The sequence below is a fragment of the Ptychodera flava genome, chromosome 11 (genome assembly GCF_041260155.1).
Source record: "Ptychodera flava strain L36383 chromosome 11, AS_Pfla_20210202, whole genome shotgun sequence".
NCBI classification, from domain to species: Eukaryota; Metazoa; Hemichordata; class Enteropneusta; family Ptychoderidae; genus Ptychodera; species Ptychodera flava.
The window spans coordinates 5296537-5322730 of NC_091938.1; the positions used below are offsets into that span (position 1 = coordinate 5296537).

At 37.6% G+C, this 26194-nt stretch overlaps 2 protein-coding genes and 1 long non-coding RNA gene across 3 annotated transcripts; 2 read left to right on the plus strand and 1 right to left on the minus strand.

Annotated features, from left to right (window-relative positions):
* Positions 1 to 4114: 4114 nt before the first annotated feature.
* LOC139143811 (leucine-rich repeat-containing protein 15-like) lies at positions 4115 to 5127 on the plus strand. Its single transcript, XM_070714374.1, has one exon. It carries the CDS (start codon positions 4115 to 4117, stop codon positions 5123 to 5125), a length of 1011 nt encoding a protein of 336 aa, XP_070570475.1. The 3' UTR covers positions 5126 to 5127.
* Positions 5128 to 5295: 168 nt separating this feature from the next.
* LOC139143822 (chondroadherin-like) lies at positions 5296 to 6258 on the plus strand. The gene has a single exon (XM_070714396.1). The coding sequence runs from the start codon at positions 5296 to 5298 to the stop codon at positions 6256 to 6258; it is 963 nt and encodes a 320-aa protein (XP_070570497.1).
* A 4775-nt stretch (positions 6259 to 11033) lies between these two features.
* On the minus strand, positions 11034 to 12410 carry LOC139143374 (uncharacterized). The gene is made up of 3 exons (XR_011554584.1): positions 12318 to 12410; positions 11889 to 11953; positions 11034 to 11166 (listed from the first exon to the last, which is right to left on the minus strand). It is a non-coding gene; the product is annotated as an uncharacterized lncRNA (long non-coding RNA).
* Between the last annotated feature and the right edge of the window lie 13784 nt (positions 12411 to 26194).

Sequence of the window (26194 nt, forward strand, 5' to 3'; positions counted from 1 at the left end):
TTGTATCTCTCGTTGCGGAACGACTTCATGTGATTAGTGTAGCGCGTCTTGAAGGTGTTATCAGTGAGGCCGATGCAAACCCTCTCTCCTTTGCCCTCCGTTGATACGTTGGCCTTGTCACACCACGCCTTTGACTTGACAGTTTACCCTTCAAGGGGCATGCTGACTTAACCCTGCAATTGCAATCAGCTGGTTGGTCCTTACGCTGTTCTCCGGAGATTACCCTCTTATTGTGCGATTTGATTATACTTGCCATATTCCTCATACAGCTATAACTCACTTTAATTGTGTTTCTGTTGAAGATCTTGTGAAGTTTAGACCCCTTTGGAAAATATTTATCACGATCACGATCGAGACAAACCAGAAGATTACAAACTTCTTGGATGTGGCATTTAATCTGAACGACGGCAAGTTCTACCCGTATCGTAAACCGAACGACCAAACAATGTATGTCCATAGCAGTCTAATCACCCGCCAACCATTATTAATCACATACCTGACGCAATAAGCAAACGCATCTCAACAATATCTAGTGATAAGGGCATCTTTGATAAATATAAAGGGCGATACAATACAGCGCTAAAGGCAAGCGGCTACACCGAACAAATTGAATTCACCAAGACCAACCAATCAGCGAGGAGAAGCAATAACAGGAAGCGTCATATCACGTGGTTCAACGTGGTTCACGTGGTTCTTTCAGCAAGAACGTGGAAACAAACATCGGCAGGAAATTTCTCCAACTTGTCGATAAAAATTTTCCAAAGGGTCTAAACTTCACAAGATCTTCAACAGAAACACAATTAAAGTGAGTTATAGCTGTATGAGGAATATGGCAAGTATAATCAAATCGCACAATAAGAGGGTAATCTCCGGAGAACAGCGTAAGGACCAACCAGCTGATTGCAATTGCAGGGTTAAGTCAGCATGCCCCTTGAAGGGTAACTGTCAAGTCAAAGGCGTGGTGTACAAGGCCAACGTATCAACGGAGGGCAACGGAGAGAGGGTTTACATCGGCCTCACTGATAACACCTTCAAGACGCGCTACACTAATCACATGAAGTCGTTCCGCAACGAGAGATACAAAAACGACACCGAGTTATCAAAATATGTATGGAACTTAAGAAATAAGGGACAAGACTTTGACATTTCATGGTCAATCATTGATAAAGCATTGAGCTACTCTAACATGAACAAGTCATCGTTGATGACACAGTCCCCACTTGTTAATAGGTACTTTGATTACAGGCCCTCAGAGAGGATAGAGTCCTCTTCATTAGGTCTGTGATAAAAATACTTTTGAATAAATTCGCTTGATACATGTCTGAGTTGTAGTTCAGGACATGAAAAAATGGTAATAAAATGGCCACATGGTGGCCATATTGGATCGTATCACAAAACAAATCAATGTGCATATGTATGACTTAGGTCAATGTCCTTGTACCAACTTTGATTAAAATCGGTTGAGATATGCCTGAGTTATGGCTTTGTACATGAAAAATCATAACAAAATGGCCGCACAGCAGCCATATTGAATCGTATCACAAAACAAATTAACGTGCATATGTATGACATTGGTCAATCTCCTTTTACCAACTTTGAATAAAATCGCTTGTTACATGTCTGAGTTATGGTTCTGGACATGAAAAAACGTAATAAAATGGCCACACGGTGGCCATATTGGATCGTATTACAAAACAAATCAATGTGCATGTGTATGACATAGGTCAATGTCCTTGTACCAACTTTGAATAAAATCGGTGAGGTATGCCTGAGTTATGGCTCTGTATATTAAAAAATCGTAACAAAATGGCCGCACAGCGGCCATATTGGATTGTATCACAAAACAAATTGATGTGCATGGCTATGACATTGATCAATGTCCTTGTACCAACTTTGAATAAAATCTGTTGAAACATGCCTGAGTAATGGCTCTGTACATGAAAAAATCATAATAAAATGGCCGCCTGGCGGCCATATTGGATCGTATCACAAAACAAATTTACGTGTATATGTATGACATAGGTCAATGTCCTTGTACCAACTTTGAATAAAATCAGTTGAGATATGCCTGAGTTATGGCTCTGTACATGAAAAAATCATAACAAAATGGCCGCACGGCAGCCATATTGGATCGTATCACAAAAAAAATTAAAGTGCATATCTATGACATTGGTCAATGTCCTTGTATCAACTTTGAATAAAATCAGTTGAAACATGCCTGAGTTATTGCTCTGTACATGAAAAAATCGTAATAAAATGGCCGCCTGGCAGCCATATTGGATCGTATCAGAAAACAAATTGACGTGCATCTGTATGACATATGATGTAATCCTTGTACCAAGTTTGAATGAAATCGCTGCAGGCGTCTCTGAGATATCTGCGTGAACGGACGGACGCACGGACGGACGCACGCACGCACGCACGCACGCACGCACGGACATGACCAAACCTATAAGTCCCCTCGGATGATGTCCGTGGGGACTAACAAGCGTTGTAATCTTTGCATATCAGAAAAGCTGCATATTATCAATGCTGACAAATCTACACTGTTAAACAAACGCTCTGAGTTGGTTTCAAATGTCGCCACCAAAACAAATATTATTTATCGAATTTTAACACTACCTACAAATAGAATGGTTCGTCCCGATCATATATGTAAGAGTGTCGAGCTAGTAATCCTTTCACTCTATCTGAGGATTGCAAGATGCATGAAACTTAAGTAATAGATTTCATTACTTTGTACTTGAAGTAATCTGTTTATATATATATATATATATATATATATATATATATATATATATATATATATATATATATATATATATATATATATATATATATATATATATATTTATGTCCACCTTTGTTTTACAGTTATCGCGTGCGGGGGGGGGGGTTCACCCTGTTTTCGAAATTTGGAATAGGGGGGGTCACCCTGTATTTGAAATTTGGAATAGGGGGGTCAGCCACTTTTTGACGTCGGCAAAAAATAATCCACCGCCCCCCCCCCCAGGCCGAAGAAACTGACCAGTCCCTTAGTAAGCTTTACGAACCAAAGGTCAAAGATTCAGTCATAAACGAGTTCCTTCACTAGTGCGAGTTGAGGTCACGGGGTTTCTGCGTTCGTCCGGACCTTTCAGTGTCCCTGTCGCAAATAATAAAAGTTGCTAAAAAATTGTGGTATTAAAAAGTCGTTATTGTTAACATTATAAAGCCTCATTATGGTTATGCAAGTCTGCGCCTCTGCATAACGAATGAGTGTTATAAAAATAACACAGTGACTATGAACAATCCACCAAGCAGACTTAATCATTACGTAAATTGTGCCACCTTTAAAAGATAAGATAAAAATTATCTTAAAAATCTTAAAAATTTTATTTGGCATATTCTCCATCAACTCGTTACAATGGGTAAATTTGTACGCTCTATTGTCACTGACCTTCTCAATCGTCTCCAAGGTTAGGTAAGGCAGACACACTTTTAATTTGTTCCTAACATACAGTATTGGCGTCGAGCTAACTTTTGTGGTAGTCAATTTGCTTTTTGTCATGCGAATCTATATTGCTTCTTCTTTGATGCTCTTTCTTTCCGTTTTATTATCATGGTATACAGACTTGTTAGTGCCATAATCTCATTTTTTGTAGTCTTATTGTAAATTTTCATCAGTAAATGAAAACATATCGCAGATTATCATTACAGTTAAATACATAAGCATGTTTGTTGAATAAAGCGTCAGAACCAGAAACCTTCCTACAATTCGAGTATTTGGTGGTGTTTTTTATTATATATTCCTCTGAAGGTTACATAACACTTTCCACGCTCCATGCATGGTGGAATTTTCTGGTCAAATCAGCATTGGGATATGACATTCTTTTGGTTTCGGTGTAATTAAATGGACATTTGCAACATAAGCGAAATAAAAACGTTGAGCAAAGTCGGTCAAAGGTTTTAACAACTGTTAGTTCACCAACTATTATGAGTGACACAAGTACATCACAACCAGAGCCATCGACAGCACGATAACATAACAGCATTTATCATTTTTACAAGAGCAGTTTTGTTGGCTTCGCCTGATCAACGTTTGTATTTTTTCAACAGTGAAACTTATGCAACCATGGTTGAATCCACAACTGTATCGGTGGCGCTGCTCATACTACTTCTGAACATCAATGGAGCTATGAGTTGTCCTTCAATGTGCAGCTGCGGTTCGAATAGCTATGTCGACTGTGACTTCAGATCCTTGACAGTGATACCCTCGGGTATTCCAGCTGAAACTGTCACCCTTGACCTTGATCACAATAGCATAACATCACTTCCCACAGAGGCGATCAGTTCTTTGACACGGCTGAAGTACTTGTACCTCAATAATAACGCCATTTCAGTCATATCATCTGGAGCATTCCGTGGACTGACAAGTCTAGAGACATTATACCTTCACTACAATAACATCACGTCATTGCCATCTGACGCCTTCAATGGTTTGTCCAGTTTACAATATCTGTATCTGCACAACAACAAGATATCAACATTACCATCAGGAATCTTCTCTGACTTAAATTCGTTAACACGTCTTTACCTCTATAACAATGACATCACAACATTGCCATCTGACGCCTTCAATGATTTGTCCAGTTTACAATATCTGTATCTGTACTACAACAAGATATCAACATTACAATCAGGAGTCTTCTCTGGCTTAAATTCGTTAAGAGAGCTACAATTACAGAACAATGAAATCACAGCGTTACCATCGGGAGTTTTCTCTGGCTTAAATTCGTTAACACATCTTTACCTCCATAACAATGACATAACAACATTGTCATCTGGCACCTTCAATGGCTTGTCCAGTTTACAGTATCTGTATCTGCACAACAACAAGATATCAACATTACCACCAGGAATCTTCTCTGGCTTAAATTCGTTAAAAACTTTACAATTACAGAACAATGAAATCACAGCAGTTGCCAAACTTGCCAACTTACCACAGCTTACTACTTTGAACCTGAATTATAATTGCATCACCACATTGCAAGATGGGGTGTTTGAAAGATTGACAAAGCTAAGTAGTCTTACCTGCAAAACACCTGCATCGAAAATATATCCCCTTCTGCATTCCGCGGATTGACTAATCTCAGATCTTTGTATCTTAACAACAACATTAACCTGACGTTATCTATCACGCTGTTTGATGAAGTTGGACACTTGACAACTTTGCGACTTCAATACAACGCTCTGACGTCACTAGCATCCAATCAGTTCAGTCGCTTGTCTCACTTAACATACATTTACCTAAATATGAATGAAATCACATCATTGCCATCTGACGCCTTCAATGGTTTGTCCAGTTTACAGTATCTGTATCTGCACTACAACAAGATATCAACATTACCACCAGGAATCTTCTCTGACTTAAATTCGTTAACACGTCTTTACCTCTTTTACAACAACATAACGACACTGTCATCTGATGCTTTCAATGGTTTGTCCAGTTTACAGTATCTGTATTTGTACAACAACAAGATATCAACTTTACCATCAGGAATCTTCTCTGGCTTAGATTCGTTAACAGATTTACGACTAGAGAGTAATGAAATCACAGCGCTTCTGAAACTTGACAACTTACCACAGCTTACTTCCTTGAACCTGAATTATAACTGTATCACTGCATTGCAAGATGGCGTGTTTGAAAGATTAACGAAGCTAAGTACCTTTCACCTGCAATACACTTGCATCGAAAACATATCCCCTTCATCATTCCGGGGATTGACTAATCTCAGATATTTGTATCTTAGGAACAACAAACTCCCAGCATTGCCAACTGCAGTTTTCGATGATATCAAAACAGGATCAAACATCGACCTTTACCTGCAAAACAATCCATGGGCATGTGATTGCCGCCTCCGTGGACTGCGACAGTGGGTCGAGGATAACAGAGAAACAATCAACATTTACCTGGTTGGGTTGACGTGTCAAACACCACAGGTCTATGCCGGACTGGATTTCATGGATATTTCAGAAGAGAATATGACATGCACGTCTCCTGAGTTCTCCAAACTCATAAGATGGGTTGATGTTGATGAAGGTAATACCGTAGAATTGACTTGTACTGCAACAGGTGTGCCTGAACCAAATGTTTCTTGGATAACACCGAATGGAGACATTGTAAACAAAAGCAGCAACAGCAATGACACAACTGTTGAATTCGGCGATCTGGCGCTAAACAGCCAAGGTACAATTGTAATAGGAGATCTCAGATGAAGCATTCTGGATTATATGCATGCATAGCTGTTAACTTGTTAGGCGATGCGGCTTGCATTACACATTTGCGTATCGTTCAGAAAGTGACATCTTCCACTCTATACAGTACGACGACTATGGATCACAACGCTACAATACCGATTACTAACGCAAAATCGATTTCAGAACACAAAAGCACCGTAGGCATAGCAACCGGAACATTCTTTGGCGGACTTTTTTTAGGTGTAGGTGTGATAATGATGATTTTCATGATAGTTGTTACAAGGAAACGCACGAGTGCAGAAGGTAACTGTCGAGAAACAACATCAAACCTTACGTTCAGATTCAGTGACTTAAAGGACACTTTCAAAAGTCGACATGATGGCGAAAAAGGCAAAGATAGCATTGTTGAGTTTGAATACCACTGTCATGAAAATGAGGGCGCTGATGCAACAAATCGAGAGGAAATACCTGATAGATATGTAAACCTCCAGAAATATCTGATCAACTTTCACAAAAGCAAATCTATGAAAATGCAAATGCAATTGAAACGGGTGATTCATCATACTCATCTCTCTCACCTGACACTAGGGCTCCTGAACATGTGTATGAAACCTTTACAAGAAATTAGAACAGGCAAGACGTCACAGTTCATCAGATGTCTTGATGGAAAAGTAAATAACTGGTAAAATGAAAATAGTCAAATGACAGATCGTGATTACCAACACAAAGCCGAACATATTGTAGCAACGTGATAAACAATTTACACTCGATTTGAAAATAAGAATCATTCTAAAATACGAAACTATGTTTATTAGACAATAGCTGTCGAACGAGGGTAATATGTAAATAACGAGAATATGTAAATGATGACAAATTGTAGAAAGACGAGGCATATTCCTGACCCGGGATTCCTGATGAGGTGAAACATAGTTGCAGTTCGAACGGATTTAAAAGTTTACAAGCGTGAATTGCCAAGGGTCATCGGTAAAATGATATGTACATGATGTCAAGTATGCCTTTAAAAGGACATCAAATAAATATATGCCATGCTACAGTTCTATCGTATGTACTGGTACAGAGATTTACAAATGCAATTCCTTTATTCCTTTGATTCTCAAACTTTGTGTGCCCATGAACTTTGTGTAAGCAGGGACGCCCTTTATAATTTCAAAGCACATTTAAATTACATTTCAAAGTACATCTGTATCAAATTGCATGGCGACGTTTAATTGAATTCACTGTACCACATATACATGAAGGACACTTTGCCAAATTATTGTTACGAAAGGAAATGTGTTTTCTCAAAGGTTTCTCCCGTATCTTTTTGCAGCAACCTGATACCCGAGAGTTACGCCAATTTTTAACACTGTATAGTATGAGCACAGTCTTCTTTAGATTTTATAACTCTTATCATTAATAATTAATCTGGAATATATGGGTAAATATTTGAAAATTTGGGGCTGTCACAGCCGTACATCTCTCTCGTTTTAAGTTGCTGCTTGTGGGTTTTTATCTTGTGTTCTGTATGTTAGCAGCCTTTCTCGAGTAAATGATTTACGTTTCCGTAGTGTAACCTTGTAATATTTTAACGACACAAGTAATGTAGTACATATATTTTGAACAAAGTAAAGTCGATTATGGTTGATAACTTAAGGATAGCTTTCTTTAGAAGTATCTTGTAATGCTGGTTAAGTACGCTAAAAGATTTTAATCGCATTTGACATGAATTGTTGGCTGTGGTATACTGATATAGATTTTGGTATGAGTAATTTCAATTATTATATGATTGTTGAAGATTTCAGTTGTTAAGTTCAAGAAATTACATTCAAATTTCAGTTTAATTAGCATTTTTAGAATTGAGTTGGCTTCCGAAATTTTCACCTTGTGAAGTATCACTAAAATTTTCAATATTTTGTGGAACAATGACATGTTAATATTGCCATTATCATCATACTTTTAAGATATTAATATTTGTAACAGGTGTCAATACAAATACAAATTCGTACAGAGTTTAGCCAGTTATAGAAGATCGAGAAACTGAAGGATACCATTAGCTTATTAGTTTAATACATTTTCGTTTACCTTTTTGAATTTGTAATTGTTATCACCATTCATCTATAATATGAATATAATAGATTTAACTGATTGTATTGTAACGGTTTTGATTTCAGACTAAACCTTGCAGTTTGTAGCATATTACCTCTTTACAAATTGTAATATAACAATTGGAATTGAAGCATATTATTGATATTTAGCTGTACCCTTATTGTAAGTAGATCCCATATTTTAGTATTGATATTAATATGAACACTATGGATTTAACTGGTTTTATTGTAATAGTTTTCAATTCACACTATACCGTTCAGTTTGTAGCATATTACCTTTTTACTAATTGTAATATAACAATTGGAATTAAAGCATATTATTAATATTTAGTACCCTTATTGTAAGTAGATCCCATATTTCAGTATTGATATTAATATGAACACTATGAATTTAACTGGTTTTATTGTAATAGTTTTCAATTCACACGATACGGTTCAGTTTGTAACATATTACCTCTTTACTAATTGTAAATAACAATTGGAAATGGAAGCATATTATTAATATTTAGCTGTACCCTTATTGCAAGTAGATTCCATATTTTGGTATTGATATTTATATGAACACTATGGATTTAACTGGTTTTATACTAATAGTTTTCAATTCACACTATACCATTCGGTTTGTAGCATATTATCTCTTACTAATTGTTATACAACAATTGGAATTGAAGCATATTATTAACTTAAAAACTTGAATAACAAATTAGATAAACAGAAAGCTTATCTGTCAAAGTTTGTTTCATTTGAAAAGAAAACAGTAAGATTCGATTCAGTCAATTGTCGATCTCTTCAGTAAATGTAAGCAACTAATCATTAATAAAGAGACCAAAGTGGGAATGAGAAGATGCATCTCTTGTATTGACCACCATTCATTTAAATTTTGTAAATGGACACACCACAGATCAGTGATTGTTCGTACAAAGAAAGACATTGTGTGTCGCATTCGGCAGTGTGTTTCAGTAGGTACTCTCGGTGAAAGTTGTGCATTGATTTCTAAATGTTTTATCTTGTAAAAAAATAAATCTATACAAAACCAGTGCTAAGATAAGACTAAGACACCCAAGATTGGAAGTATAAATTTTTATTGCCACAGTCCAGCGTATAAAAATAAATAAATAACAGCAAGAGGAAACCAGTATATACGGAGACCAAGAAACTCCTACCTCGGCTCGTCCCCGGGGACGAGCATTTAAGCTACCTCTACGGTGACAGTATGGTTCTAATACTAAGTCTTACACGAGGAAGTTTCAGGAATAATGACAAAATTGCGATATCAACTTTCTTTGATGAATGTGTGTGCAAGTCAATATAACATCTGGTGGAGATGTTGTACGGCCCATTTGTAGTTCTCTGTCTCAAAGTTATGGACGATTCTTTACCCCACCCTAAACCCCACATAATTAAGGCCAGCCCATGGGGAGGGGGTCGACATTGTGCGTTCATTATGGTTTTGCAAAACCAGGGCTGCTCCACTAGCAGAAGCGACATGAACTCTGCAGTGTGATTGTGGTATGGAAAGTGTGACATCAGCTGATCATCACTCTTCTGATCAGCTGACCTCAAATCACTATTTGATAATGTAATTAATCATGTCCAGGCTGAAATATACCGTGGAACAGGTCATTGGACGGAAGTAAAGGTAACAAGTAGAATTTTAAATACGATTCGTTCCGAGACACCAGTGCCACAATGAATCATTTGAATAATAAGAATCATAAATAATTTTTAGATATTGTTTAGCTTAAAAAGATATCCAGTTCAGTTTTACACACTTTCAACAAAAGAAGTCTTCGTCTGTTTATCGTTCACACTCGTTCCCTCGTTATTAATTGGTACTTTAACCAATTATTGAACAATGAACAGAACACAAATAGACTGTAAAATAGATACTGATCAACTAATCAAGTTTAGCCTCAATAATCATATGCACAATAAAACATAATACAATATACATACATACTGTAGAGATGTTATGTTACCAAAAGATCTCAAGTTTTGAGAATACAGATTAAAACAACAACAAAACAAAACATAATTAACATCAATAAAGAAGTGAAATGAAAAATGTCAATTACGATTATTACATAATGTTTTTTATTGTTGTTATCCATTTCTAGATTGGTAATTTGTGATAATGAAATTTCACACTAGCAGGAACAACAAATTTAATCAAGATCTGGCCTAAAAATGATCTTTCAGTGATAATAGAAAGTAATCGACGTCAAAGATGATTAGAATCATATTAAATCATATTAAAACCTTACTCCTGATAACTGAAGAAAAACTACATTTTAAAAGAGAAATCAACACTATTGAAAATGCAAACAAGTTATAAGATGAAAATATGTCAACATGCTATCTTTTGGAATACAGACAATTAACATACATGCTGCTTAAGTTATTCCCTTCTAAATGCTAGTGCACATTTTCAGGGAGAAATTTATACAAAGATTAACTTCGAGCTTAATTTATCACTTTTTTTACAGTAGGGTCATTACACTGCCATCACTTCTAATCCATTAGATTCAGGGTCAGAAATTACTGGCCGAGGTTCAGGATTTCCACTTTGTCCAGAACTCCTCGATAATCCTCGATATTTTCTGTATTCCTCGGGTTGGGATTCCTGAAAAGTGTGACCATGGCCACGATGTAGAAAACAAAGGAGGTTCCTTTGAGAAACCCAAATAAGCCCATCAACTTGTATCTGTAATCAGGCAGATCATAGAGGAGACAGGCTCCGCGTTGACCACACGGTGTCTTCCCCACAGGGTGCAGGCAGAATCGATGACAATTCCTGTATACAATGGTGACGGCATGGAACCTGTGTAAACATGAATATCGCATAAATCCGCAGCTGTATTCATTTTAATATAAACCCTTTCGCAGTTTAGACTACTCGTGTAAATCATTTTTATGCGCAGTATATGCTGCTCTGATTGTAAAGAAATATTGGCACGGTTTCCTGTGATGGAAGAAATTATTACGGACAGTTATCGCGAAAAAGGAAAAATGTCACGGTAGTCCAGTTTCATGTAGCGACCGTTGTGTAAACAAAGTAATCCTAAATCAGAATGTCAAGATAGGTACACTTTCAAAAAACACTTTGATAACTTGCAAACTGCTACGGCTGTCTGAATTACTGTTTGGACGTACTTGTCAATATGAACACTTCGTAATGAAGAACAGCAGAGAGCAAGCGAATACGGGACTGTTTAACCCTTTCACCACCATGGTTTGGCCCAAACCCATTGTTATCAATGGTGATTGTGGACCTGTTTACAGAGAATTTGGGTGTGAACAGGTTAAAAGGACTGGGCTGTTGTATTCGAATCTGCTGGCTGAGCAGTGGATCAAAAAACGCACCACGTATTTTATTGAAGCAGCGTCCAAATGCAGGTCCATGCAACAATAAAACATGCTATCCTCAAGGTATGCCAAACACGTAAACAAAGGCTGCCAATTACCGAGAATTGAAAACATGCAATGATATTGATTTATTGAATGCTCATAAGTGTATAGCATGGAAATTGATAATTTGCCTACCGAATAATTGAGTGACGACAGCTTTGAATCCCATCGCGTATGGTTTATCCGCTGGAGAAACGCACCTGTGAATTTGAAAACATGAAGAGTCCATGATTTCTGTCTTATCTGCGTGTGTATTATATTTTCGTTACCATAAAACTATGGATGTAAATTAATTTCCTTATATGGAGAGAGGTAACACATTGTGATTTACCATATGGTTTATTGAAATCGAATGCAACTTCCAATCGCAGTTCTTGGCAGTCTGTTAAAATTTTGTCAACAAACTAAACCAAACTTGATGGTTTTTTTTTGGGCAACAATATTTTCCTGCAGTACACTAGACTTATAACCCATGTATGTTAACTCTGGTCGGTAGCTCAGCAACTCGCGATGCGACCTTTTGCATCATTAGACCCTTTCCAAACTGCACGTGATCAAACTTACCACAGAATTATCATCGCATCTAAGATGAGAACCATTGCTAACAGAATTCCAAAAATCCCCGACAGAACGGTGAATATTATCAGGTCTCGTTCACAAGGCTTCGAACACGATCCTCTTGAAGCGCTTCTTTCCGTGACGTTCTCTTCAGATTTCTATGCTTTCCAACGCATCCACACACTTCGTAAGTCTTACAGCATGGATAAAGACAAGGAAATAATTCACACTGGGGAAACTGGTCGATTTTGACTTATCGTAGAACAGATAAAAGAGTAAGGTTACCCAAAGGATATACTTGACGTCCTCTATCTACTCTTTCAGTCGTTTGAAACAAGTATACAGTCACCTGTAATCTAAATATGCCCATATATGGTCAAAGGGCGTTTCTTGGCATTCAAAATGCCCATGTGAGGGCGCTGTTTTTTAAAAAGCGGCCACCCGCTTAAAATCTGTGATTGGTTAGATTTTCTCTTGCCATGGTAACTGTGGCAAAATCGGAACAGGTGACAGTATACCTTTAATCAACGTCTCTACCGTATTGCAGTTTGTGTTTCCGAGATCGTGGGGTTAAATCATTCTTTTCACCTTCTCAAGCATAACTACGAATTAAAACACTTTACGTATAGATTCAGGCACCAGTGAATCGTTCCACGTAGTTCATATTTTAATACAGGTACAACATCTGTATCATAGTAATTTCTTTTACATAAAACCAGTACAGAAATGTATATTAAAGTCTTCATTAAGCTTATTTTCTTGTTATTGATTGAATTATAATGTCGTTGATGAAGATAATTATTTCGAGTCTCCGAAATTGCAAACATATGCTGTCATGAATGGGGAAGTTATTACAGGCTTAGTGTGCAAGATAAAATACACGGCACGACACTGATTGGGTGATTAAAGATTACGTACCTCATTAATGTTGGAAATCGTGCAACCGGCATGGCAAGCCGAGAAGTATGTGACGTCATCAGAGCCACAAACAGGGCTGTATCGTTCTGGACATGCGCATCGTGAATTACATGTCGAACCGAGATCCATTTGTATATGATAATTTGGTTTCGATGCCGTGCTGGAGAGAGAAAAATTATAGATTAAGAAGAACAGAAAGTACATTCATTATCTGTGATGATTTCCCCCAGGTTGTACCGATTACTTTGCCAACATATGAAATAAACGGATGCCTTCAATTGGTAAAAGATAAAATAAACACCAAAACATGTCACTATATCTTGAGCGACACCTTAACTGTCGGATATATTTTATTTTGAACGAAAATTTTACAACAACTCTGTAAAGAAGTATTTATGACACATTATCATTACATCATTATCAATTTTATGGATATTTGTGTCATTTTCTGTGATGTTTCGTTATACATATCTTAGAAGCATATTTACGTCTATCGTTATTTTCAAGCGTTTTCCTAACAGGAGTGCAACTATGCTATGGATTTAAAGGTCTAGTAGCTGTATTCTTTGTTAATTTGGCCCCTTTTTTTAGTTTTTGCTGTTAAGGTAGAACGCTCGTCGGGGACAGATATTTGGACTCTCAAACTTTTTCAATTCTCTTCTGATATACCGATTGTGGGTTCATTGTAAAGCTCTTTGTGTAAGAAAACTTTTTACCGGCTTAATTTTTCAAAATTCGGAATTATTGTTTTCCTATATAGAGTTAACACGGGGATGGCGGCCATTTTGATTTTAAAAATCGGTAAATCTTGGCTTATTTGTTCATCTGGTACAAAAAATTTCACGGTGACCCCTAAGTTTATTATTGATTTTGAAAGAGAATGATTGAAAGATTCCTTGAGGAAAGTTAGAGCAAAAGTTTAAGTCTTTCACTTTCGAGGCGCATACTACCTTAACTAAAACCTCTTGTTCTACCCCTGAAGGCATGCATGTTGAAATAACACTGCATTCAACTTGTCGGATAGCTTGTCCTTGTATAGACTGTATTGTTATTGTTCGCGAGTGAATTCTGGTCCGGAAGAAAGTTAAAAATGTAAAGAATAGCAGTGAATGTTACATATAGAGGCTATGTAAACAAGCTAAATAGTAGGTATTTCAAAATGCTTTGAGGAGTAGAACGAGAACCTGCAATTGATATACAAAATGTGCTGTTTCTGTGTTATATTTATCGTATACAAGGACCATGCAGGTCTGATAGACTAAGGGCAATATCACACATACTGCACATTGTAGGTCATAACTTACGTGCAGAGAGCGCCCTCAAGCAACGGATCTTGCAGTTTAGGATGGTATGATTGCTATTAATTACCTATTGTATGGCACTGTTACCCCAGCGATCTTGTCGTTCTGACATCCGATTGTCATCTTGATGAACGGAAAACAGACGACGAAAAAATCCAGTACCACCAGACAGACAATCATCTCCTTAAGGCTTGGCTTCCAGCGTTTCAAACAAACCCACAGATCAGAAAGCCAGCCAACGACGGTAGAAACATAGTTAAAACTTCAAGAAAATGAATGGAAGTTGTTAAAACTTTAACGAATATCAAACGGAACCTTGTTTCTAAATATGTATTAATACATATAAAAATATGTATTAATATTAATATTCTAAATATGTATTAATATCTAGATTTACATAGAGAAATCACTTGCACCCGGAGCGAATTACCACACGCGTGGTGAAATATCACAGACGCTTTGAACAAAATTTGTTCGTATAATTCACCAAAACATACCAAAAAACAACAATATACTTGCCTACAAACACCCCTGATTGCGCTGCTGTGATGCGAAACTGTTCTTCCAAATACTTCGGATGAAACATAGCCACACCGGTATTGGCAACGAGAGCCGTGTTACCGAGCACGGCAGCTACCAACGTCGGATTTGCTGCAAGTCTTCGCACCACTCTTGGGAAATCTACGAAACAGATTTGATGGATCCTTACTCTACTTAACAGAGAAATAATTACAATACATATTGGAAAGCTAGTTTTCTATTCTATTACATTTGGTTCAACGTGCGACATGTTTGCTTTCGATGTAAGTAAAGCTGCAATCGAGTTTAAACAGTCTAAAATCTTTATTCACACCAAACTATTGCTATTGAATACAACAAATTACCGTATGGTTGTCTTTAAAGTTTAAAAGATTAATCCGGCGGAGGACGGAAATCTCTGTCCTTCCCTTGTCAGTATCTGTCAGTAAATCAGCCTTTCTGTCCCGTCTTTTTCCGTATGTCTTCAATTGTCAATTGGTCAGTCAATTTGTCTTTCTATGCGTCTCATTGATTGTCTTCGTCGGTGACTGTATCTCCTCTCTCCCCGTCTCTGTGCCACTGTCTGTCTCAGTCTTTGTTTCTGTCACTCTTTGACTCTGTGTCTGAGTCACTGTTTTCCTCTGTCTCCGTCTCACTGTCTTTTGATTGCTCCTGTTTTTCAGTATTCTGCATATTTACTGTAAAGTTTGAATACATGGGAATTTGCTTGTTACAACATAGATAACTAATTTTTAACACTATGTTGCCTTCACAGACACATCTGGATGAGGAAACATCCCAGAAACATCATATGAAATGAAAGGGCGCCTTGAAAAATAACTCATCTGATTTGAAGTAGCTTCTGATCAAAATGGGCCATACGTAATGAAAAGTCATACAAAAATAAAGGTTAACGAAACACTCACAGTTACATCTTTATCGTAGCAGACACATTTAAAAGAGACCCTGTCATATACTCATAAAAGTTAGCACAAATCACAAGAAATTGCCCCAGCCACTTTCATTTGTTATGTAAAAAGATACTTTGCTTACTTACTGAGTGCCAAAGTCAATTTTTGTCGCCTATATCAAAATATACACCAGTAATTTTTTTCTATATTTTGCTAAAATTTATAATAAAAATTTGAAGCCGATATAATGTGATGTTCATTTGGTCAAAGTTGTCAAAAAAATTACAGAAAAATTCACAAAATTGGTAAAATGTTGCACACTATAATTTTGGTGGGAAAAAATTCCAGTGCTCAAAGGGTTAAGAGTAGTACAAACATAGAAGAATACAGTCAGTAATGTGATACTTTATCTTGAATGCTCAGAGACCACTTTGATTTTTGATTTTTCCTTACTTTGATCACGTTGTCTTACCTTTAAGATTTCGTGCTATACTCTGTTTTTTATCCGTTTCTTTAACGCTGTGATCTCTTGCGGTGTTGACCGTCTCTTCACCGTCGCAATGTTCGTCCTGGGCGGGTCTTTGGTTGCTCAGAGTCCGCTTTGGAACGAGGAACATCAACAAAGCGAAGATCAACATGAGACCTCCAATGAGCAGGTAGCCCATCCACCAGGCACCCACCCAGCGGGGATCACGTTGATCGATGTCGAGAGTAGTTTCGTCCACTCGATAGAAGTCTACGTATAGTTTTATGAACTGCACGGAAAAAGGCATACTTACTAAAAGACCAATGACATTCACAGCGTACAGAGTTCCTGGAAATATGAAAGTAGACTTTTTCGTGTTCTTGGCATATGAAATGGGAAATATGAAAATTGATATGTACTCACCTATGTTCATCCAATGACATCATCCATCCATCCATTCATACATACATACATACACCCAGTCATCGGTGCATGCATGCATGATGCATGCATGCATCATTCATTTATTCATTTATTCATTCATTCATTCGTTCGTTCGTTCATTCATTCGTTCGTTCGTTCGTTCGTTCGTTCGTTCGTTCGTTCGTTCGTTCGTTCGTTCGTTCGTTCGTTCGTTCGTTCGTTCGTTCGTTCGTTCGTTCATTCATTCATTCATTCATTCATCCAGCCATTCATCCATTCATCGATTCATCCAAACGTCCGTCCCTCCAGCCAGCTAGCCATCATGCCAAACATGCATAAGACTGGCGAATGTGCTACATGCAGCAAAAATACCCTTCAAATACATTACTTGCACATTAGGTGGACAATGAAATCAAAGCTTCATTTAGGAAAAAAGCGATATCTCCATGGCGATAAAGAATAGGTGTAGTGTGTGCTCACCGATGTACATAGGTGACTTGCTTTTCGATACGTTGTCGTCAATATATGGCATACCAAGTGTGTAAGCCGCCTTTCTGCCGGCGCCTTGCAATATAGAAGCAACCAAGATGAGAATTACCGGCTCGGAACCTTTTGGTACCAGTGACGATGCCAGGGTACTCGGCAGTCGGTGGTTTTGACTGTACAATGTCATCAACGTCTTGCAGGTATTGCGTCCCACTCTGCTCGACGCACACGTCTGGAAGCTTAACGTTAGTGGGAATTCGCCGTAAGCTCGGAGTTATCGTAGTTGTAGGGAGTCGACACGAACTGGGTGAGCGCCTTAGTGAAGAAAGCTAGAGAGCACACGAGAAACGCCGTCGCAATCCAACGCGGTTTGTGACTGTTTGGTCTGCCGCAAAAGTGCGCGATTAACATTATACAAGTTATGTCGGTGATTTCTTGCAGTGTCTCTGTCAGCCCGATGAATCTACTCGACAGGCCGTACCGTTTCTGAATGCTGGTGATGCTAATGAAAGTAAAACTAAGTTCCATGGTTAGAGTGAAACAATTAAGCACCAACATGAGAAACGCAAAATTGACCGAAGCCAATCTTTGGCGACAACCGGTTCTAAAATTACCAACGCCGGAATTTGAGTCGGCGCAGCCACTCTGAGTTTTCAGTGCAGGTCCAGTTTTTCAAAGGTCCCAAGTTGGTGTCTGCCATTTCAAATCCTTCGTATTACAAAGGCACAATGTAGTTCCTTACAAGTATGCTATGAGAGAGACAAGAGTGGCTATAAACCGAACGTTTTTTCTGTTGTTACGGCTGATTGTTTGATGGTGATAAAAAGTTAGTAAGGTAGTTATTAGCCAAGTCCTTATGGTTTCAAACGGGTCACAAAGATTATGCAAACCTTGAATTGCTGATGCTGGATGAACCGAGAAACTGAAAAAGGGTTTCGTGTTCGCAACACGCTCTGAACCGGACACCGGGCACTCAATGAACCCGCCTTTTTTCAGGGCAGTCACGATACTTATCTTTCATATAATGTGACGTCGTAGTCACGTGTTAAGTCGCGGCTGACGTCATAAGTGACGTCAGCAGCGAGGGAATATTTTTTTCTCACATTCTTTAGTGATATTGGGGTATACATGAAGCAAATTATTCGCCAAGATATTATGGAGAAATTCATTTCGCTGGTAGAAACTTCTCTGTAATTGGCAGGTTAAACACGATTCGCGCAGCAACTTATGCTCCATACAGCCCACAATCAAAATACCCTGTTTTTTGACATGATACTGCTGAAATACTCCCAATTAACTTGTCAAAGCCTACATTTATTTTTTCCTTCATTTCATTTTTGTTGTCTTTCAGGAACAAGGTAGTCGCGTATTTTATTGTGCACCATTAATTATCTATTTTTTGTACAACAACAACAACCATTGTTGCGACCCTGTGGGCAATGCCTCCTCCTCCCTCTATCTACGTGGTTGCATTTAGCAACGACATCTCCAATTCTCAATACAACTTTGTATTACATCTTCAGTCTTCTTTCCATCCCTGTCTCATTGGTTTTGATGCAAATTGACTGCGATATTCGGAAATCGTTGTACGAAACCCCGTATGGCACGTGTCTATAAAGATGAAAGACATACACACCATAAACTGAGAGACATACACCATAAACTGAGAGACATACACCATAAACTGAGAGACATACACACCATAAACTGAGAGACATATACACCATAAACTGAGAGACATATACACCATAAACTGAGAGACATATACACCATAAACTGAGAGACATACACCATAAGTTGAAAGACATAACACCATAAGTTGAGAGTCATATACACCATAAACTGAGAGACATATACACCATAAACTGAGAGACATACACACCATAAGTTGAGCGACATACACATCATATTCTGAGAGACATACTCACCATAGATTTACTTAGGGGACATACAAGCCATAAGCTGAGATATACGCACCATAAGGCGTCACTCAGGGAAAATATGAAAAGAAAATTTCTCTGCTCTTGTCGACAGGTTATAATGGGTTTAAATTTGTTCCGTAGCGAGATACAGATCTACATTTGGAAATAGAAGTTCGAACACAGTTAAAAGCTACATACACAAACAAAGTAGTCGAAACAGCAAATCACACTGTAATTTGTAGCTAATTTTGAAAACCATGGTGTGGCCATGATCACAAATTAATGACTAAATTTGCCGGACACAGCACTATCTGAACGATATGAAATAGAACGCGCTGACATTTTGTCTGAAGTGACTTTAAAAGTGAAATTACAGCATTTAATAGCAACCAGTGTTTCTCACAAATAATAATCAGAACATGGTATTTTACACACTGCGGAGTGCTCTCTCCAACAAATGACTTCCATTTTCACGTGAAAGTAGATGGCGCCAAGAATTTTACTAACGCTGAAAATAGCAGCCCTCATACAAAACATTTAACCATATACACTATCTGTTTTCTTTTGACTTCTCTCATGTTTGTCAAACTGTAGACCCCTAATAAAATTCGAGAAATAAGACGATTGTAGTCGTTGCTAAGCAAGGAGATTAGACATGAAAACCCTCTGACATTTGTGATCTGCGCTTTGTAGACTCTTAATGAAGTGGAGGCGCCATAAAGCGAAGAGGAGAACTAAGGGGTGCTTTCGTTGTTATTATCATCCTAGTACTGAACGATTAATTACACTAGTCGGATTACACTAATATGCAAATAGTTATAATAAATCGAGTTACCTTTCGGAGGGTGAAAAAACACAAACGTCAACGAGGTAGATTTCTGTCTATCTTACTTTCAATTGATAATTTCCTCTGTTCAATTTTACTGAATTCAAACACTAAGCATTGTAACCATAGCCTTCCATCGCTACTATTATTCTCGATCACATGACAGCGATATCTTCTGAAAATTCCCTGTAAAGATTCTGAAGCAATAATGTCCATGATTTTGTAAATGAGAGGGTTTTGTCAGATCTGTCCAAAAATCCATAGAGGAAATCTCCATCTCCCCGAGATTTCCAATGTGTTTTTTTATGATGAATGGTATCAGAATGGACTATCTTCAATTTTGTGGAACAAACATTTGGAAGCTATCGCTGGAGACTCGCCCTGTATCACCCTGTATCGTAAACAACCCAATCTGTATGTTCATTAGTTCGTTAAGTAGTCACATGTGTCCGCATAATGCTCCAAAAACGATGACATTCTCTTTATTATTATAAAAAGGCAACAATTGCATTAGAGTCATAAGTGAACAGGAAACATCTGCAATATGTACATATGATGTCCTGTATAGCCAGTCTATTGTGGTATTATTATACAAATTTCCTTGTGTGTAATTTCGATATTTATTCAAGCAAGTCCTTCTGCAGTATATCAATACGGATGGTTTTCAATCGGATTCGAACCCACAACATACGGCATCAGTCGCCTAGCTGAGAGGCCAGAGACAGAACCAGTCGGCTAAATCTCCACTCCCAAAAAAGAGTGGTTCAATAGCTAAGTTGTTACATTTTTCTGACTGAGACCGCTCAACACATTGTAGAGTTCGTGAAGCACTCACGCACGCATGCTCACTATCATACATCGCACATACACACTACATCGAAGCGAAGAAACGAATTTCATCGCTTTAACTGGGCGAACGATAACCTCGGGGACAATTCTGGTTATCAATTATGGTTGCTAATGCTGTGTCATTATTGAGGAGAAAAAAAACATCGACCTGAATGAATAAATCATAAGCTGTATGTATTACCACCTACATAATGCGCATGAAAAAAGTACATAACTTTATTCATCGCAGCACTGGACACAGTGACTTCTTTTCTTCAAAATTATAAAACCATGAAAAGTATTCACATATATTTGTCAAGCCATCCGTACATAACTTTGAAAGCTTCTGTGTAAGCCTTCATAACCACTCGATCAGATTTGTCTACTCGGTGAGCGAAGGCGTGGCCTACACCTTCAAACACTTTTGTTTTACAGCTGGCCTGCCAAACTTGGAGTTGTCTCCTGATGCGCCGATTATCAGGCGATTGGCTTCTCTTAAAGTATTTTCAATCTAAGATATTGTGTCCAAGGGCGTTATCTTATCAAGTTCACCAAACATCAGTAGAGAACACGATTTGAACTAATTCGGGATAATTGGATGGTGACGCAGTGTCTGTTTAATCTGGAAATGTAATCTCATCTGCTTTTTTTTCATTACACACTTATTTTTATGAGTAATTTGTAATATTGCAACATTTAGCTCAAGGGCACCTAACACTTTTGAGAAATTTGAAAAATATGAAAATCCAATAATCCCTGATTAGTTCCAATCGTGTTAAAGTTAGGGTATTCATCGCAAGGGCATTTTTCACCATATTAGGAGCGAACTTCACAGCTTAGAAACCTACTGCTGCTTTGAACTTGTCGGCGTATTTGCCACTGGCCAACACAACTTGAAATCCTCCCAAACAGAAGCCGATTAATACACTCACAGAAGAGACAGATAAATTCTGCTGCAGATAGTCCAGGGAAGCGACGCCCATGTCTTCATCAGTGCGGGTCTGGGGATGACTGGCCAACCACTTCTCGTGCGGATCAGAGTACATATTTGGTCGGGTCTAGTGGATCACCCCAGAATGTCAGTACCATGTATTGTTGTGAAAGAAATCTGACATGAGCATGATATCAGCCAAGAGTCAACTCGTCGATTTACTGTGCCCGGACATGGGCCCGGACATATCAATACCAGAGCTCCCTTCAGCTTTCCTGGAAGACAACGTCAGATAAGCCCTAGGTTAGAAATGATCTCAATATCTTCTCCTCGAGCTTGAACTCCTTCCTAAATTTTGCCCGATTCTGGTAGCTTTCTGGTCGCCATTTTGTTGTCGATTGGTTCTTTTATAACAGTATTTCTATATTTGAAAGCGGGAGAATATCTGCGTGAATATTATCAAAATTTTAAAAAGCAAATGTGTCAATTCCGGAAGAATAGTCTTTGTAGGAATATTTGTCGAAAGGTGACACCAAAGGTTCTAGTTGATGGTGGACGAGGTGTATGAACTTTCACTATGAGACATCATAGAGTCAAACTACACCTGTTCCATCTAAGTAGCGCCAAAGAACTAATCGGAACAGCAATGGAATTTATGGAGGTCTATATTTTTAAGGATAAGTCATAAATATCAGCATGCGATTACAAGTTGAATGATCTTGCGTGTGCAAGTGTTTATAAAATGTAAAGAAATGAGGCTATTTTTTACAAAACAGCCTGTTCAGCTTTCTTCATTGACACTGGGAAACTGTGTCCTTGATATTGAAGACAACTTTAAATGTCTTGGTTTAATCATAAATAATAAGCTTAAATGGGACAATCATATTGATGAAATGGTCAAAAAGGCCTCTCAAAGGCTGCATATTCTCCGTGTCTTGTCTAGATTTGGTGCAGCAGCTCATGAACTCAAACAAATTTACATATCATTGGTATGTCAACTTTGGAATATGCCGGCATTGTTTGGCAAGGTAGTCTTTCAGAAAAGAACAGATCAGCTATTGCAAGGGTCCAAAAGAGGGCTCTACGAGTTATTTATCCATGTCTGTCTTACAGGGAATCGCTTTCATTGTTGAAGCTCGACACGCTTGAAATTAGACGTCAGAAAATGTGTAAAAAATTTGCCAGTGAAATCTTGAAACCGGATCATAAGCTTAATTATCATATTCCCTCTACATCATGTCATGGGTATTCAACGAGGAATAAAAACAAGATTAATTTTAAAACCCGTACAAGACGTAAAGAATTAAGTCCAGTGGTTTACAGCATGAGATTGCTCCAGAGTTCATGAATTCCTTCTCCGACGTCAGTTGTGATTGTGATTGTCTATCAGTTTATTTTACCGTCTGTCTCTCTGTGGACTTTTTAAATGTTTTATATCGATCTTTTAACTGGAGTATTTAAAGTTTTTTCCTATATTTTATATAGAATTTTTTTTTTAAAAACTGTGTTGTACATTTTGACGTTTTTTATATATTGTACACTCATTTATTTGACCTTTGGGTCACAGATTGAGTATGAAATAAACCATAATAATAATAAACAAAAAACTCTCCCTTTTTCATGATTTTGGTAACACGCACGGGTATACCCATTGTCCACGAAAATTGGATTCTATCAGGGTATGCTATTAGATATGCTGTAAACTTGATTAAATTTAAATTCATCATTTATATTCCTCGATAAATAACAAGTTATGGACTTGAGGATTCTGAATTCGCTCGAGGGCATATATTGCCCCCTTCACCTCCTCTTGAGAGAGCTACAAACCTTCGTATGATGTGGATACGTCTTTTAGTTTAAGCAGAGTGGCACGATTACGATATGTGGTAACTCTGACTCTCAGAACTCGAATACTGTACAAAACTCATAAAATAAATACGCATGTATACCACGTCATCTTAATTTGACGACCAAAATTTCTGGATGTTAATCTAAAAACCGACAAAACAATAGTAAATGTAACAATAGTGGTGTTTCTTTGCATACTATGAAAAGTTGTCTTTGTAGGCTCTCCAAATATTACCAAAACCGTACCACAATCTAACATAGTAAAGACGTAAGAACATGGAAATTCGTTTCAACAACATGATTTGTTGAAGATATAGAGTTCTAAGATTCTCCAGTCAACGCCGCTAAGAATTTTAAGTACTAAAAATGTGAAATACAAGATGTCGTTTGTGATCTCTAGACAAAATGGATCTTTTGTATTCTGACTTGCTTACCTACGACAAATAAATTGCTGCAATGTATTATAAGAGAAAGCTACTATCCTTATTTAAAAGGCACCTCCAATTAAGATTCCATTACAAAAGTTTGCATGAGATCCAAATTTATGTTCAGCCATGCACGATGAAAGTTGTGCACGGAACTTGATTTTTGAATGTTTTCTCCTCAGCTACCTGCATGCAGACTTGAGGTGTGCACAGTTGACAAGTATTTCAGCATATTTCAAGAAGTCAACACACACGACATCAAACAGAATTCATGAAAAGAGATTTAAAAAAGAGCGACGTTGTTCCTTTAATGGGGAAAATTGTTGCGTTGGCTGAACCTGTACACAATATCCAACAATCAGTTATCCTTGTCCACATCGATCGGTTTTCTTGTAAGTTCTGTAAGGACTGTGTGGGGTTGTAGACGATATCTTCATCACTAAAAATAAAACATATACAAATGATAGATGTCTAACTGCCACGGATTCTTGTTATTGAACTCATTTACGCGATTTCTTCGAGTTGTTTCAAATTTAACTTCGACAGTGTACAAATTGTAGTCAGACTGACCAAAGGTAGTCTCTCTTCCACTGTCCATGGATTGCCTAATAAAAATCCTAACAACAATAGCTGACTTACCTAAGGAATGACATTTTTATCAGAATAAACATCAAGAAAAAAGTGCTAAGTTAGTATTGTTTCGCAGACTCTTTGTTAAATGACAAAAGATTAATTAATTTATCCCGGTTACTCTATATTTTCAATATATTTTTCAGTATGGGTCTAGTACCAAGCTTTATACGTGAAAGTTTAAGGAATATGACGCATTTACGCTGGCACTTTCTTGCATGTATTCTCAGTGTATGCAAGTCAATATAAGGGAGCCTTCAGTAATTACAGGGGGTGGGCCGGGGGAATTTCGCGCACACTTGTACAGTAAAATCACGGTCCGACCGTGGTAAAATGTGACCATCCCCCCTATCCTCCTGTCTAAAATGTGACCCTCCCCCTGTCCAACATTCTAAAACTTGACCCTCCCCCAACCACTGCGGTATTCTCCCCAGGAATAACTAAAATAGTATCAGCTAATTTACATAACAATTGGTTCAATTGTTATGTTAGGGACAAATTACAGAGGGGAGGGCTGGTGTTTTTGGAGGGACAGTCGCAATTTATCACGCAAGAATTTTTGAAGAGATATGGTATTTCATACATTTGAGGGAGGGTCACCATATTTTGTGCAACTATAAGAAGGCAAGATGTGGCTGATTTAGTGCTTCATCCAAAAATATCAAATCATAATACATGGAGTCTATCAGGCAAATTATTGACAATTTACCCCCACAAAACATGCTATATCTGTATATTATATATGTTTGATAATGTATTTAAATGTACTTTGCTTAAATAGGGAAGTAAAATGTGCATTTGTGTACAAAAAATTGATTTCTGAATTTCATCTAAAAGTTGGTTCACTATCCATGGTGTCTATGATGAAATTATGAATAGTTTTTTCCAATACAAAAATAGGTAAATCTTTGCATTTGTGTACTCTTGATTATTGATATTAATGTTCTTGATTAGACTAGAGTGGTTACAAGTCCATGGTTGTGCAAGAAATTTGATTTTGGAATTTCACCGAAATGTCGATTCACTATGCATGGCGGTCTATGATGAAACTATGAATAATTTTTTTTCAGTACAAAATTAGATAAATCTGTGCATTTATGTATGCTTGATTATTTAGATTATTGTTCTTGATTAGACTAGAGTGGTTACAAGTCTATGGTTGTGTAAGAAATTTGATTTTGGAATTTCACCGAAATGTCAATTCACTATGCATGGCGGTCTATAATGTGTACATATTTTGTTGGTGATTTCCTATTCAGGAAATATTACATGGACAATCAAAGTTTTGGCCATAAAATTAGCTTCTGTCAAAAGTGACCCTCCCCCAAGATAGGTTTATAAAAAGTGACCCTCCCCCTTGAACTGTTTTCTAAAAAGTGACCCTCCCCCCAATTCCCCCGGCCCACCCCCACCTGTAATTACTGAAGGCTCCCTAACATCGGGTGATGC

Bases quoted from the DNA above. Each gene is read 5' to 3' on its own strand.
- LOC139143811 (XM_070714374.1), top strand. From the start codon at position 4,115: ATGGTTGAATCCACAACTGTATCGGTGGCGCTGCTCATACTACTTCTG.
- LOC139143822 (XM_070714396.1), top strand. From the start codon at position 5,296: ATGAATGAAATCACATCATTGCCATCTGACGCCTTCAATGGTTTGTCC.